Consider the following 17,304-nt stretch of genomic DNA (forward strand, 5'->3'; position numbering starts at 1 on the left):
TATTACTCACTCGTACAGTGACTGCTACTTGTAGTACTACTTCTCTTCCTACTACGCCTGAACAAGGGGCGTTGCTGTGGGCGGGGTCTGTGGATACTTTGACAACCACGCGTTCATTTCATCGACCTATTCCGTGACGTCACCCATCCTTGAATTAAGTAGCCTGGAGAGGAGAAAGCAGGATTTCCCAAACCTTTTCACGACATCCATAGAAAGTGACCCTGAGTGTGTGTCACCCTTGGATAGAAGACCAAACCCTTGCAGTCGGGGAGATGCAGTCCCACTCAGCCATCCCGGGGACCAAGGGCTCGACCTCCCGGCACACCACGGCTCCATTCCTGGCATCTAGCGGGGCACGGGCCTGGGAGCCCCGACTGCAAGAGGCAGCCTCCCCCGGCTCGGACATCGGGAGGGTGCCTTTGGGAGCAGAGCCCCTGGTGCCTGGCTGACGAGGCTTGTGCGTTTCCCTCCAGGTGCTGGAGGAGTCGAAATGCCTGGTCCGGAGCTTCCTGAAGTCAGTGCTGGAAGATGTGAACGAGAAAGAATGCCTCATGCTCAAGCAGCTCTGGAGCTCCTCCAAAGGCCTGGATTCCCTGTTCAGCTACCTGCAGGACAAAATCTACCAAGTCTGAGGGCCTCGGCTCACCTGCCCCAGTGCTCGGGGGCACCGACTTCCAGCTCTGCCCTGTGCTTCAGAAATCAGAGCACAGCGTATGCCTGGCCAAGGAGTCTGTCAAGGTGTCTCTCTATACCTAGGGTTGTGTCCATTTCCTCGCGTCCTTTGGTTGCTCCTCATTGGTTTGGTTTTGTGTAACGATGGGAAACGCAGCACACTTGGCCTCCCCCGTGTCCCCCCCACCCGCACCTGGCTGGAGAGCTATCGAGGGCTATCTCTTCCCAGGCCTCTGCCAGGCACCCTTGTCCTGCCCCCACTTGCTGAAATGCACCATCCTGGTCCAGGAAGGGGAAGACCAGTCTCCCCATTCTCGTGACTCAGGCTGTGTCTACACAGTGCCTCTGCTTTGGAGACTAGGCTGCCGTGGCTCTCTGGTTCCGTGCAGACCCAGTGACAGGGGACGAGCCATTGGAGGGGGTTCCCAGCCCAAAGAGCAGAACGATTGTGTAGAGCCAGCCTCGGTCTCTTCTCTGATGCAAATCTGTGTGACTTTTAGGGCTTGGTCTTAAAACCCAATTGAGTGATTTACAAACCCAGATATTGTACATTTAGGGGCGTTTTGTTAAATATATATTTTTAAAACAATGTAAGTGGAAATTCTGATAATTTATGTGTATTATATGTAAAGCTAGTTTTGCAAAAACATGAACTGTAGGAAAATGTGGTTTTTTTTTTTTTCCTTTAATCGGACTTATTTAATTTATTTATTTTTGTTGCTATCTTATGATATCTGTTGTTCACACAGATACTCTTTTCATACTGCCCTGGACCAAATCCCGTGCAAGGTTCATGCCGTTTGGTGCATTCTAGCAATGAGCCACGTAGGAGTCAGACTCAGAGAGAGATGGAAGTGGAAGGGCGGATACAGCTGAAAGGAGCAGCTCGGAGCCAGGTTCTCTACACGGACAATGGCTCTGGGACCGCTGAATGCTTGTTCTTAGGAGAAATCCTGGAAGGGGTTTCTCCTCGCGCTGCTGCTTTAAGGAGACAAAGGGGCCTCCAGCCTGAGTGGTACTGAGACACACCCCGGCCCTAACTGTGTGAAAAGGTGGGGACCGGGCCCCCCTGGGGATCGCATTTGTGGAAGAAGGCTTTTTCCTTCGGGCAGATGGCTGTGCTTGGGTTTCAGAGCCCCTTTCTTCCGTGGGGGCGGGGGGGGATGTCGGGGCCTCCCAGGGAGACGGGGAGGTGCCCCCACTCTGCTGAGCTGTCCGCAGAAGGTCCGAATCTGTGTTCCTCCAGAGGCCCACATACTCCATCTGTTTCTCAGGTTGTTTACTCCCATCCAGGAGCAGTACCTGGGGGCGAGGCCTCCATGGGCCGCCTGGGGACCCCAGCATCTCTATTCAGACCAGCGGCCCACATCCCTGGCTGGGCTGCGGGAAGGAGGGCTTTGGGTCTGGGCTCGGGGTTTTGGTTTTGGTTGGCGAGGAGAAGGTAAACGTCACGGTCAGAGCGGAGAGACGACAGGACCACGTTCCTCCGTCTGAGGCTTGACCCTGGTTCAGGGTCAAGCACCAGAGAAAGTTCGAGTCTCAGAGGGCGGGATGTTCCCACCACAGCCCTCGAGTGTCGTCCGAGTGCTCGCCCGTCTCCCCTTCCCTCTGTTGGTCGCCAGCCCCTCTGGACCTTTCTTTGGAGAAACGTGAGTGGAGCAGTGAGAGTCCGGCCCGGCTGGGGGGGCTGGCAAAGGGAGGTCGTTGCTGCCATTCTCCCCTCTCTGGTCCTTTGCCTGCTGCTCAGGGCACCGGGCCAGGCTTCTTCATGGCGCTGAGCTTTGTGTTGACCTTAGAGCCGGAGACACGGGCCTTTGCACAGGGCACCTGACCTTTCCCGGGACTCTGCCTCCTCCACACGGCCTCGGTTCCCTCTGTAGAGACAGCAGCCTCCCCCCAGCTGAGTCTGCCCGTGACCTCACGAGGCTCGGGGGAGAGGACGTGCCTCGCTTTCTTCTCCCAAGCTGGGTGTCCTCCCTTTGGTCCCTCTGGGGTCCCATGGGAACCGCGGGCCTGGACCATAGGAGTCCCTCTAGGGGAATGCCAGCTTTTGCCCAGATGCCTCTTGTCACATCTCACCTTGAGTTTGTCTCTTCCTTCAAGAAAGCCAGTGTGTGTTCTGCCAACCCTGGCCAACCTCAGTCTCGGCAGGTCGTTCCTCAGCCATCACCAGGCCCCCTAAAGAAAGAGCACCCCCTTTCTGTTTACCTTCCAGGGGCAGCCACATTAGGATTCTCCTTGGCGATGGAAGAGGATGTTTGGACATTCCTTTCGCTCAGGGCCCGTCCTTGTTCCCTGCTGAAAACAAAAGGCAGAAGTGCTTTAGCTTTGGACTAAAGCCTAGCTCTGGATCATCCCGTCCAAACTGCTAAGCACCTCAAGGATCTCTGATGAGAAGGTAGGACTGTGACACCCTCCCTGAGGCCGCATACCCGTTGCTACTGTGCGGGTTTCTCGTGCACCGGGAGGTGTGGTACAAGACAGTCTGTGCTTCGGTTCTTTGCCTTCAGTCCATTTAAGAAGGATGTTCCAGTCCTTTGGGCAAAAGCCGCTGCCCTCTGTTGGCTACAGGGTAGGCGAAACCACTGGGTTTCCACTTTCCGGACAGTTGCTTTGATACTGTGCAGGTGAGATCCAGGTGACTCGTAGCCCGTCGACCTGGGTTGGAATTGGCCAGACCTGTGGCTGTGTCAGGGTTTATCCTCAAAGCTTCCTCGAGGCAGCGCCCAGGCGTTCAGTTGTCTTCTACCCCAGCACCCTCTCTCCCCACCTGGCATCCTTCCCCCCTCTCTCTGTTGTGCTCTGCCCGCTCCCCATCCCATCTGTCTCATCCTGGGGCCCGGGGGGTCTCCGAGCAGTGGTACTTGGTCTCGCCGACCCTGTCCCGGAACTGCCTTTGGGGATGGAAGCGCAGCTCTGGTGGGAAGTTGAGGGTTCTTCTTTGGTCAGGGAGCCTTCTGGGCGTTCCACTCCTTGCCGTCCTGTTAGCCACACATCAGGACTCTGGCACCTTTCTGCTCCACATACTGGTGGTTAGCGTGGTGGTCTTGCAGGAGAACCATTTGCGTTAGCAGCCCCGTTCCACGGGGGCTTTTTGGAGAACTTTCTAAGGTGGTCAGAGCTCCTCGCCATGGGGAAGCCTCCGCCTGGCGCCGCCGTTACCCCCACGTCCCTTCCTGCTTTGAAGTGATGCCTGTGGGTGAAAACCATCCCCAGCCACCCTCTAGGAATGAAATTGGATACCTCTGAGAAGGTCGTAGAGAATTGATTTGAACTGTTCTTCTTGTTTGCTCCAAGTTAACCTAGGAGAGGGTCTCTCTGAAGTGTGATAATACGTTTTTCCCACGTGACGTTTAGTCTGAAGATGGAGAAGTATCATCACAGTAGACTCTGACCAATGCAACTGTTATCTCCAGATAATCCACGTTTAAAAATAGCCTTGACTAGATGCTGAATTATATTTCCCATTATTAATTGTCGGCTTAAAAACTTTTGTAAACTTTTCTTAATTTGAAATTCAGTCATACCCATGTAATTTTCCAATTCAATTTCTGTGGACATATTTTTCTTTTCACCAAGAGAAACAAAGAGATGCATCTTCACATCTTCCTCCGTGAATATTTAAAATGCGGAATTGCTTCTCTCTTGTGTTTCTGTGTTCAGATACGTAGCTCTGTTGTATATATTAGTTTAGACATTCTCACTAATCTACACAGTATTTAAGACTCTAAATGAGATTTCTTAAGTATTTTATTTTATTCTCTATAAATGGTTTTGTATAATCTTGAAAAATCTACACTTTGCCTTTGTAGATATTTAAGGGAAACCATTTGGGGGTTGTCTTGCATGTATATTTTTGTTGTAGAGAAGTGTTGCTTAGTTATTTCTGCAAATTTTGGTTGAAATGCTTACCGACTTTAATACAGTATATATTTTCAGAATATAAACTTTTATATTTCTGTGGTAAGTTAGGATATGCGTTTTAGGCAATCTTTTCCATGAAGATCATGTGTTCTTTCAAAAAAAAAAAAAATAGCATTCTGGTTTGGTGCCAATGGTTTTTTGTTTTTTGTTTTCCATGAGAATCTAGTGCTCTTATACTGTTCGAGAGCCGATTAATTTCCTTTTTCTCAACGTAATTGAGTTCAAAGAATAATTTTACAATGTATTGAATCTGTGAATAAGCCTTACCATTAGGATCGGTAACGTTTCCAACCTTTGCAACTCCTTCCGTAGTTTAAGATCTCCCCATAAATTCTCACTGTGTGGCAGTTGATGGAGTTTGTGAACAGAGCCTTAAGCTTGTTGCAAAAAAAAAACAAAACAAAAAAAAAAACAAAAAAAACAAAGGGGTAATACGGGTTGTTTCTTCCAAGCAACGAATAAGCCATGGGGATGGACTCTGCGCAGTCCGTACGCCATGACTCATCTGGAGAGTTTGGTTGAGTTAATGGTGGCAGGGGCCAGATAGACACCTTGGTGACTGTCTTTGGCCATATGAAGGGACCATGAACAGGTTTTTCTGGAGCCACCCTCGTCCTATTCACATGGTTTAGATATGGTCACAGGAAGGGCTGCTGGTCCATCATTTGTTTTGAACAAATGGCATTTCCTGCTCCTGACCTTGGCAGTTGGCCCCAGGTTCCCTGCGGGTGACCTGGGGACACCCAGTCTGGCTGAGGTCCACATTCCTTGAGAGATGTTACAAAGTTTACATGTGCGTCTTACTGTATAGACAATCCGAAGTCGATTTCAGTTACATAATCAGCATTCCCACGCGTCCCGAGTGTCTTATCCGTGAACGAGGTACGTGAAGCCATACTCAACCCGAGTTTCGCAGGGCACAGGCACACTAGATGCAGCACATGCTCATCCGCCGAGCCAGTCCACCTGGGGCGGTCCGAATGGAGCCTACGTCGCAAAGCTCATTGGCAGTGCGTCCACTCATGTCTGGGAGCGGATAAAACCACCTCAAAATTGGGACTGAGCGTTTTTAAAAAGGATGATGCTTTTCAGTTGGCCGTGCTTCCGTAATGGCCTACTGCGTCTCCTTACCAAGACGTTGCTGTTGACCTTGAGACCAGGGCTCTGGCATGGCTAAGTCAGGTTATTCACCTCCAGTAAGTGTGGATCCCATCACCGTGTCTCCCATCGGGATGACGTTTGCTGCAGATATTTGCAGTATGTGTGTGTGTATCAGTCAGAAACACCGGCGTCTAGTTTCCAGCCTCAGCTCTGGCCTGTCTGTGGGTTGACCATGCTGCCTTGGCCCAACACCTGGCCTCCTGCTGGAGCTCCTTAGGGTGACTTTGGGAAGTTTGAAGGGTGTGGAGTTGTCCATCTAGTATTTACTTTGTCCCTGTGCCATTAGTCCCAGCTTGAAGTCATTTGCCGACGTCCATGTTGACAGGATTGTGAAAATATTGCCTTTCATAAAACCAAGGACCAAAGAATTCCATTATGCCAACAAAGCACGAGTTTGGTAGATTGTGGGCCCTGCTAGGCAGAGCTGTGCATGCTTGACGGCCCAGAGAGGCTGCTCGCTTCCACCGACGTTATGCTCCCCCTGGGTGGCCGTGCACATGAATCTGTTGTCACCTCGAGAAGGCTCTGAAAGGTGAGTTTCTGAGATGGAAGCTCACTGTCCCAGGTGGGTGCTTCTGCCGTGGAGTCCCAGCCTTTATCCGGACCATGAAGCGTGGAGGGCTGGCGTTTGTCCAGTTTGTCCAGTTTGACCAGTGTGGACTGCTCCATCCGAACAGGAACCTCCCGCAGGAGTTTTTCATGTGTGTCTACACTGAGCAGCGAGATCCTGCAGTTGCTCACTTTCCACCTCTCTCTTTTTTTTTTTTTTGGCCTCCATCCACCCATTCCACTTCCTGTTGAGCCTGAGAAGACTGTTCTCCACTCCTCACACTAGGCAAGGATGCTCCCTTCTCACTCATGATGAAACCATTGACCCATTAACCGGTGTAGCAATGATTGATCCTGAAGACGTGGTATCCTAGTGGTAAGGCTTATTACCAAACTTCTGCTAAGGAAGCAGGCTACCAAAAATGTCCCCCCCCCCCCCCCGCCCAGGGGAGTGTTTGGATTTGATCTCGGAGCTCGCGCACACACCAAAATCCAAGGAGACCTTTGCAGTCTAGGCTACTCGTTTTTGTTTTGCCAGGTGATCATGGGAGAGTCTTTAACTAGTTCTGAGTACTTGTAAGTATGAGTCCCTTCATAGACTTTAACGCAGGTAGAGGTGACCCTTTCTCACCACGTTGTAAATATTGCCCGAGACTGGGTGCAGTACCGAGGGGTGATAACCTTCCGACTTATCAAACGCTGACTGTCTAGAGCAAATTGTACACTCTCTTTGTGAATGGTCCTGTAACGTGTATGAACACATTTCTGGGTGCCTTAGAAGTTGTATTTTTCATGTGTGCTAATATGCAGTATTTATACATTGTGAGAAGCTGCTTTGAATAAAAAGGTTGAAACTTCGCCTGCACTGGCTCGTGTTCTCCCTCGGGCAGCCCGCGTGTCAAGATCACCAACAGGTTCTGTGGTTTCCAACAGAGAAGTTTCTCTGGCCTTCCTCCCCCCAGGGCAGGGCCGGTGGGGGGGGGGGGCGTTGAGACCTCTGATGCTTCTAGGCTGTGTCTGGGGAGCGTGGGCGCGCCCACCCACATCTGCCTTGAGGCTTCAGTTTTTCAGGCCGGTGGTCGCCGGGAACATAGGGTGATGCCAGAGGACCTGGGAATGGGGGGCACAGGTGTTATTTTTCAGGGGATTGGTAGGCGTTCACCCCTTCCCCTTGTCCACCCAGGTCTCCTTGCATAGGGATGGCTCCTCACTAGAGCTGGGTCCTGTCCAAGCCCAGCTGCCCCTCGCGACTGATGACCGTGCTTGTCACTATGGAATGACACAGAGTCCTTTTGCGTTACCTCGGCCATCGCACCGTGGCTCTTAAGACAGGCACACTGCAGAGGACAGCTGGCTGCCGAAGGCTGGCTCCAGAGACAGTGTGGGGCTGCAGGAAGGAGGAGGAAGGAGTCGCTCAGGGGCTGTGGCAGCAGGGAATTCTGGGAAAGTCCTTGGCACAAGGTCACGTCTACCTGTCCGTCTGTCCCGCAGCAGTGCTGAGCCCTCTGCTCGCCTTGGGAGCTGCACAGGCGCCCAGATAGTCCCTGTCGTAAACCAGCTTGGGGTCTAGGAATGTGAGAGAGGTGCATGATCCCTCCGCGGTTCTCGAACCATCCACAGTGCAGCACTGGAGAGAATTCCTTATGCGATCTCGACCCCCTCAAAGTCTAGAAGACAGGGCAGCTCTAACTGTTGACTTGCCATCCCTTCCCCTCTCCGTCGGTGTGGTCGGCCAGCCGGGCTGCGGCCCCAGATCTCCTTCTGCTGGCTCCCTGTCCTTTCTCGTATTCTCGTCGTCATCATTGTCATCTTAGGTGTCTTCCTCTGAGGTCCTGACTCCATCCCATGGGGTCAAGGTCCAACCTGGAAAGTCCTTTGCTCCTGACTGCTGCTGGACCGTCCAGCAGACTGGACCAGGACTTGCGGGTGTTTCGGAGTGTGGCATCTCTAGGACACAGCCCTGTTCCTCTGACTGTGTCTCACAGGCTATTGTGATACGATACTGAAAGAAGCCCTTCCCCTGCAAGGAGAGGAAGTGGGCTGAGGCGCCCATCTCATCAGAAAACATCCACAGTGACTCACTGGTACATTTGGAGAATCTCAAGAGAACCTTCGTTTGTTCTCTCACTGTCCCTTTCAGTTGGCTTAAGGGAGCAGTCCTCACTAACCCTAGATGAAAACACGGTCGCCTGTAGGACCTTTCCAATCCATGATATAAAGTCACAAACACAGTGTCAACTCCGTTGTCACAGTGGCCATGTCCCCTTTAAATATCATGCCAGGAGTTCCCGTTGTGGCGCAGTGGTTAACGAATCTGACTAGGAACCATGAGGTTGCGGGTTCGGTCCCTGCCCTTGCTCAGGGGGTTAAGGATCTGGTTGTTGCCGTGAGCTGTGGTGTAGGTCGCAGACGTGGCTCGGATCCTGCGTTACTGTGGCTCTGGCTTAGGCTGGGGACTACAGCTCTGATTCGACCCCTAGCCTGGGAACCTCCATATGCCACAGGAGCGGCCCTAGAAAAGGCAAAAAGACAAATAAATAAATAATAAGTATCAGTGCTAGCAACTTCACTCGAGGCCAAGGCTTCAGGCTTTCTTGCTGACGCGTACTCCCTTTTGTTTGGTTGGATGGAGGAAAGCTGGGAAGAGTTTACAAAGACCAAATGGTGCTCTTGTCACATGGGGGCTTTCCTTCTCTGGGCCTCATAGGCGTTTAAACCTGACCCTCTCACAGGGAACTCATGGGTTTCTCAGTGGCCTCTTCTGTGGATGGTGGCCAGTTTCGTAATTGCCGAATGAACTCTGTATCATCGCCCGTTGCTCCTTCTTCAGCCCCTGGGAATCCGGAGGCCTGCTGCTGGCTTCGTTCGCTGAGGTCTTTAGGTCCCTTTAGGGTAGGACGATCCCCATGCCTGGGCCTCGTGTGGCTCAGGGGATGCTCGTGTAACCTCTGATCAGGGGGCACAGGCTGACTTCCAACTGCCTCGATGGTGGACTGGCTGGTTCATCAGTTGGCCTCTTGGTTGCTGAATTTCTCAGACGTGAGTCTGATGTCAAACTGCTGGGCCCCCTAAGTTTTAGGGGGTACATACAAATCACTAAAGCCTCATTCTCCCTTGACTTTAGAGGAAAGGGGAGGCCTCGTCACTTGTGTGCATGTGTGCATGAGATTTTGTGTGTGTGTGTGTGTGAAGGCAGAGGGCCAGCAAGCTTTGCTGTGTGACCCTGGTTTCAGCACACTGCCTCTCTGAGCCTTGACTTACTTCCCCATCTAGAAAATGGGAGATTTTCCCCAGCTGCTGAGAGAACCTCAGACCCAGGCATGGAAACAAGCAGCACAGTTCTTACAGACCCTTCTTAATAAATGTTAGCTTCATCAATTACATCTAGAAACTCTTCGGTAAGTGGTGAATTCAGCCAGCCGGCGAGTCTTCACTGGGAGACACATGCTCGAGGGCCCTCTGGGCCGTGATAAGGATTCAAGCTCTGACTCCAAGTGAGATGGGAGCCCCTGGAGGGTGTGGGAAGGAGTGGCCTGGACTGCTTCTTGCTTTATCAGACTCGCTCTGCGACAATGGGCAAAGGGGGCTGGGGGCAAGGAGATGCACAGGAGGCTCTTATGGTTGCCACCTGCCCTCGAAGGCTTCAGTCAGGGATGGGCTGATCAAGGTGATGAGAAGGAGTGAGGTCCTGAGTGCATTTTGAAGGCAAAGAGAGAACAGAGCCAAGGGTGGTCTTGGGATTTGGGGCCTGAACAGCTGGAAAGCTGGAATTGCCCCCTAAATGAGGCCAGGACCGCTCTGGGCTTTGGGGGAGCTCTTCTGAGTTGCGATGCCAGGAGCTTGGCTGAGTCCTGGTATCACATGCATGGGGTGTTTGGCCTCATTCACCCTTTGGGGATTACACTACATCTGTGCCAGCCTCCTAGAGAGTTTTTAAATGATTAAGTGAGGTTTACACACAAGCACACACATACATATTGTGTGACTGTGTATATGTGAGATGAGATTTTTATATACATGAGATTATAGTATATGAAAGACATTAATATATAAAATTAGGAGTTCCCATTGTGGCTCAGTGGTAATGAACCTGACTAGTATCCATGAGGATGAGGGTTCAATCCCTGGCCTCGCTCAGTGGGTTAAGGATCTGGCATTGCCGTGAGCTGTGGTATCCCTTGTTGCTGTGGCATGGCATAGGCCTGCAGCTGTAGCTCCAATTCAACACATAGCCTGGGAACTTCTGCCAGCCACAGGTGTGGACTTAAAAAAAATATGTGTGTGTGTATAATTAGATCAACTATAATATTTAAAACAGCTGACATAGAGCCTTTTAAATGCTTACGTGAGATTTGCATAATAAAATCACATCGTATTTTAGAACATAGTCCTGGTTTCATGATTAAATGAGATTTTCACATAGATGAGATTTTACATATACAAGATTTATTTATTAAAAAAGTTTATTGGCGTATAGTTGACTCACAATGTTGTGTTAGTTTCAGGTGTACACCAGAGTGGCTCACTTATACACATATGTATATCCATTCTTTTTTCCCATGTAGGTTATTGCAGACTATCGAGTAGATTTCCCTGTGCTGTAGAGTAGGTCCTTGCTACTTACCTATTTTATATACACTAGTCTGTATATGTTATGCCCATCCCCCTAATATACCCCCCAACACGTTCCCCTTTGGTAAGTTTGATTTTGAAATCTGTGAGTTTGCTTCTGGTTTTTTGGGGTTTTTTTTTCCTTTTCTAGGGCTGCTACCCGCGGCATATGAAGGTTCCCAGGCTAGGGGTCGAATCAGAGCTTTAGCCACCAGCCTACACCAGAGCCACAGCAATGCAGGATCTGAGCCACGTCTGCGACCTACCCCACAGCTCATGGCAGCACTGAGCAAGGGCAGGGATCGAACCCGCAACCTCATGGTTCCTAGTCGGATTCGTCAACCACTGTGCCACAACAGGAACTCCTGCTTCTGTTTTATCAGTAAGATCTTTTGTATCATTTTATTAGATTCCACATATATAAGTGATATTATATGGTATTTGTCTTTCTCTGACAGGTCACTTAGTATGATCTTAGTGTGATAATCTAAGTATCACTTAGTATGACAATCTCTAGGTCCATTCATGTTGCTACAAATGGCATTATTTCATTCTTTTTTATGGCCAAGTAATAGTCCATCGTAAATCTTTTACACCTTACATCTTTTTCACCCACTCCTCTGTCGATGAGCATTTATGTGGCTTCCATGTCTTGGCTGTTGTAAATAGTGCTGCAATGAACACCGGGGTGTGAAAACCTTTTCGAGTTATGGGTTTCTCCAGATATAGGCCCAGGAGTGGGATGCTGGATCACATTCTATATTTAGTTTTTTAAAGAACCTCCGTACGGTTCTCCGGGGTGCTTGTACCAATTTACATTCCCACCAACAGTGTAGGAGGCTTCCCTTTTCTCCACACCCTCTCCAGCATTTATTGTCAGTGAACTTTTTGATGATGGCCATTCAGACTCCTAGGAGATATACAAGATTAATAGATGAGATTATATGTAAGTATCATTATAAAGAATTTGGGGCACTCATGACAGATAGTTGCTATTTAATGGTTTAATGTGATTTACATTATATGTATATATGTGACATTTTATATAGATAAGATAAAAATATGGGAAAGAGCTGGCATCTCTGGAGCCCTGGGGTGCAGGTTCAATCCCCGTCCCGGCACCGTGGATCAGGGATCCGGCATTGCCGCAACTGTGGCTCAGATCTGACCCCTGGCCCAGGAACTCCATATGGTGCGGGGTGGCCAAAAAAGAAAAAATCCAATATAAGAAATGAGATTATATGCATATATAAATGGGATTTTAATCTATATACAAAATATTTAGAACAGCTGTTGGCACAGTCACTCAATGATGGAATGAGGTTTACATGCATGCAATTTTATATATATCTTTTTATATATACACACATACATATGTATAAGATTTATTTAAAATATGATCTTAGGTAGGTAGACGGATTCCTACCTACACACACACACACACACACACACACACACACACACACACACACCCCTCTTTAGGCCCGTTGTTGGCACAGCACTGCTGCAGAATCAGGAGCAGCCGTATCCGTGCTTAGGCTGGCCAAGGCCAGGGGCCTCAGCACAGGTGCGTGTTGGTGGGAGCACACGCAGGCCAGGAGGAAGGTGGTGAGGACACAGTAATCCCCTCCTCCCCCAGATGAGAACCTTTCTCCACTGGTGGCCAAACGGAGCATTGTCCCCAGAGAAGCCCTCTGGCCATGACACTCTGGCGCATCCTCCTCCTTGCTGGCCTCTGTGTCCTCCTGCACGGGGGGCCCACGTGGCCTCTCTCAAGGTTGTGGTGTGGAGTAAACGCGAGCGTGTGGGAGCTGGTGCCCTTTCCCTCAGGGATTGCCTCTGCAGCCCCACCAGGAGCTCTTGGCTTCTGAGGTTTCCAGTGAGGTCTCTACGTCTCCATCTGCCAAGTTCTTCCTGGAAATGCAGACGCGGTGGCATTGGACCAGGGATGGACTGGGAGCTTCCTAAACTAGGGTGACACTGACCACCCTTTCGGCCCTGAATCAAGTCAAGAAGTCAGCATGTGGGAGCTGACGAGCCTGATCAGGGCACCCATCTGGAGTGGCTGCCCAAGAGCCAGCACCCAGCAACAGAATGGACAGCAGGGACAAGGGTGACTGAGAGTTCAGGATGGAGGGTGGGAGGGGGCCCTGTGCACTTTTATAGGGCAGCTGCCACCTTGTCCAAGGATGGGGAGGAGACTGTCCGGGGCACCAGGCAGGCAGGCAGCGCCAGGGTGTGCATAAATCAGTGATAGTTCCTCCTCCAGGACTGTCCTGTTGGCAAGAAATGTGGGGAGACTTTGCTGAGAACCAAGTGGGGAGATCAAAGGCAAGGATATTAGAGGCTTCGCCCTTCGGGGACAGAGCGTGATTTATGTGGTTTTTATAGAGTCAGACGACCTTGCCTTGAAATCTCTGATTTGGCTTTAATGAGTGACAGTCTTGATTTCTTAATCTGTACAATGGGCACAATAGCTCCTATTGCATGTTATTATGGCACTGATCTGAGCTAAATGCGCAAGTGCCCAAGAGGGGCTGGCACATAGTAGGCGTCCTATTAGTGCGAATTCCCCAATACCCACCTTGTCCCCTTTCCCTTTGAAACCATGGAGACCTGACTGGAGCACAGGGGAGGAGGCGAACTGGGAGGGGGGCATGGGGGGGGTGTCTCTGCAACTGTCATCGGGGACTGACATCCAAGCCCCTGTCATTTGAGAGGCACCAGGAGAACCCACCCATGTGGGAAGTCCCCCAGCCAGATGGTGACTTGTGGGGTGTAACTTAATAGCCTCTTGGATTAAGGGCCTCGGAAATGCTTTGTGGCCGTGGGAGAGTTGGGGGTCCGCGGGTTTGGCTGCCGTGTCTGGAAGAACACACGCACGCCCCGCGCTAAGCGCCCTGCGGGGGGGGGGGGGGAGTTGCCCACTGGGCGAGGGCGGGGAAGGCTGGGCCCTGTGATTTTCCAACTATTGTCAAACACAGAGCCCTGGGCTTTGGCAGGCCAGATGGCAAATGAGCTGTCTCGAGGTGACAGGGGACCTGATGGGCTCTGGCTTCGTGGCACACGCGGTGTCCCAGGATGCCACCTGTGCAGTCGCACTTGTTTACACTTTCGCTTCCAAAGCGAGGCACACAGGCGGCTCTCACAGCCATTTGGATGGTTAACAAGCACTTACTGACAAAGAGGAGAAAATTCAGACGTCGTGGGCCAATTCCTGGCAAATAGGGCTGCGGTTGCCAATTTTTTTAGACGCCTTGCAGTTGTGTCTTTAAGATTGTATCTCCTCTTGGCCACATTTCCTGTTTGATTGCGGAGGCTTTTGCTCCCCTTCTCCTCCTCCCAGGGTCTTGCATTGGTTCAAGAGTGTTATCATCACAGCAATCGCCCTTTCTTTCTTTCTTTCTGAACCTGATGTTTGGAATCAAATAGAACTGAGTTCAAATTGTGCCTCCATCCTAGCGTGATGTGCAGTGATGGCTTTGCTCCTCTTGCCTTCACATACGTCAGGTTTTGTTTGTTGGTTTTAAGGATTAAGAAGTAACATATGGAGTTCCCGTCCTGGCTCAGTGGTTGAGGAACCTGACTGGCATCCATGAGGACGCAGGTTCGATCCCTGGCCTTGCTCAGTGGGTGAAGGCTGCAGCATGGCCGTGAGCTGTGGTGTAGGTTGCAGATGCGGCTCAGATCCCACGTTGCTGTGGCTTGGCGTAGGCTGGTGGATACAGCTCCGATTGGACCCCTAGGCTGGGAACCTCCACAAGCCATGGGTGCAGCCCTAAAAAGAGAGAGATACAAAAAATAAAATTAAAAAAAATCAAAAAAGAAGTAACATATGCAGACATACAGCTGAGTAAATGTACACTTATTTCAGATGACTTCCTTATTTTAAAAATATTTTTATTCCCAAACTCTTTGCATGGCTCCACCTAATAGGAGGTAAAACAAGGGCTCAGAGAGGTGAAGTAACTTGCCCAAGGACACACAGCAGTGAGCAGGCATTCCAACCTGCCTTTTTGTTTGTCTTTTCATTCCAAAATAACTTGACTTGCAGAATCAAAGCCGCTAAAATTGCACATACCCTCCCCCACCGGATTCCCCAAATGATAACATCATACATACACATGGCACAATTATAAAAATCAGAAAATTAACAAGTAATATTATGATCTAATTATTTCACTCTACCGAATGTCCCATCCATGTCCATTTTCGGGTCTAGAATCCAATCCAGAATCACATCTCACATTTAGTTCTCATCCTGCTTTAGTCTGGAACAGTTCCTTCACTTTTCTAAGATTTTCTTGACCTTGACAGTTTGAAGGGAATATAACAAGCTGGTTGTACTTTACAAAATGCCCTTGGATTTGGGTTTGTCTTATCGTTCCTCACTCTTAAATTCAGGCTGTACATTTTTGGCAGATGAATCCCAGAAGTGACGTTATGACTTTTTAAAACAATTTTTATTGACGTATAGTTGACTCACAGTGTTATATTAGTGTCAGGCACACAGCAAAGTCATTCAGTTACACTTATACACATAACGTCTTTCTGAGTGTGTTGCTTCATGCTCATTCGTTCCCTTACTGGTGACATCAACACAGTCATTTGGGTGTAGATTCCAAGGCTTTTGGTCTTTCACCTGCATCATGCAACTCACGGTCTGATTTCTATATATTATTCTCAAATGCTCAGAACTCATACCATCAGGAAGGGACTTGAAAATGATATTCAATGATGTTGCAACTCAGGATGTTGCTTTTTACACTGGAGTTTGCTTGAGGGCACAGCCCAGTTTCGAACCTCCAGCACTTTTGTGCATAGTACAAAGAGAAAGCCAAGGTGATGTTAGCGGAATGAAAATAAATAAACGGAATCATGAACACATGAGTGAATGGAATTCTCCGTTCAGTCTGCTCCTTGAAAGCAGGAAAATAGACTTTATGTGTCCCTTTCTTTTCCGCAGTGCCTACAAACCGTGGGTACGCAAGTTTGAAGAATACAACTGCCTAGTGGTTGTTTCCCGACTTTCAGGAGGAAGGGGAAAATGACTGTTTTATATCCAAAAAAAAAGAAAGGTGGGTTTTGGGTGGGGTGTTTTTTTTTTTTTTTTTTTGCAGCTGTTTTTCTTTTCTAAACAGAGGTGTTTCTGCTTTGATCCTGGGTGTGTAAAAATAAACTCATCTTCTCATCTTTGGTTGTGATTGGTATTTCTGCAGATGGAGCCCAAGACTATTGAGTTTAAGAGAGCTACTTGATGATTTGGGGTAGGCAGACTGCTGAGATGGCTTTGCCATCCCACCCCACCCCCCATAGGATCTCTTGTTCTCGTGATGAGCCTGCCCTCATCAGGTGAACCTTTATGGGACCAGAGGTCAGACATGGAAAAGTCAGAGATTCCAAGGCTTGGGGACCAAATGGAGAATCACAAGGCAGGGATGGCAGGAGACCTCTAGAAGCTGAGACTACCCACCAGTCAATGGTTTGTAGAAAGATAACAGGGACCTTGGTCTGCAAACATGGGCACTGAATGCTGCCAACACCCTGAATGGATTGAAAGGAGACTGAGCCTCAGATGAGACCCAAGCTTCGATGGACACCTTGATTTCAGCCTCCTGAGACCCTGAATCAATAATTAAGCTGCATTGTGCCCCAACTTGTGATCCATGGAAACTATGAGAGGGTAAATGAGTATTGTTCTAAGCCACTATGTTTGCAGTACTTGGTTACACAACAATAGTTTTTGTCTCTTTCCGAATGTCATATAGTTGGAGTCACATAGTATGTAGGCTTTTCAAATGTGTTTATTTCACTTCAGTTTCCTCCGTATTTTCTTTAGGACTGGCAGCCGATTTCTTTTTATTGCAGAATAATATTTCTCCTGTCTGGATGTCCTGTAATGTCTGTGTCCGTTCATCCATTGGAGGACATCTCAGTTGCTTCCAAGTTTCGGCAATTTTGTCAAGTTGACATAAGCATTCATGCACAGATTTTAGTGTAGACATGAGTCTTCAGCTGATTTAAGTAAACCAAGGAATGTAATTTCTGAATGGTCTACGAAGGCTACGTGTAGCCGTACAAGAAACTGTGACGCTGTCTTCCAAAGTGGCTGTACCATCTTACACTCCCGCCTGTAGTGAGGGACACACCTTCTGTTGTTCCACATACTTGTCAGCATTTGACGTTATCATTTTAGCCACAGAAGGCATTTTTAAGCTTTTATTTCCGCAGGGAAAAGCTGTCTCTCCCTTCCCATATTCTCTCTTCTGCCTGTGATGGAGGAAATGCCACCCTGTCTCCAGTGAGCTGGGGCGACAGCTCTTATCTCTCTCTACCCCCTGTTCAGATTTCTCCAGGGATGAGGAAGGTTCTTCTCTGATCCTGAGA

The 17,304-nt window shown here is 49.4% G+C and overlaps 1 protein-coding gene across 2 annotated transcripts in view; it reads left to right on the forward strand.

Moving 5' to 3' along the window:
- CDYL2 (chromodomain Y like 2) overlaps nucleotides 1–17,304 on the forward strand; it is a 286,970-nt gene that overhangs the window by 179,492 nt on the left and 90,174 nt on the right. Inside the window, exon 7 of one of the 2 annotated variants that reach the window (XR_002345297.1) lies at nucleotides 474–3,070. Coding sequence is in view for 1 of the 2 variants with exons in the window: in XM_021097053.1 (XP_020952712.1) it covers nucleotides 474–632 (159 nt within the window). In the remaining variant the exon portion in view is untranslated. Of the gene's footprint in view, nucleotides 1–473; nucleotides 7,165–17,304 lie in introns of those variants that run through there. The other variant, XM_021097053.1, reaches the window with a different exon arrangement.

Source organism: Sus scrofa, chromosome 6 (genome assembly GCF_000003025.6).
Source record: "Sus scrofa isolate TJ Tabasco breed Duroc chromosome 6, Sscrofa11.1, whole genome shotgun sequence".
Lineage (NCBI taxonomy): Eukaryota > Metazoa > Chordata > Mammalia > Artiodactyla > Suidae > Sus > Sus scrofa.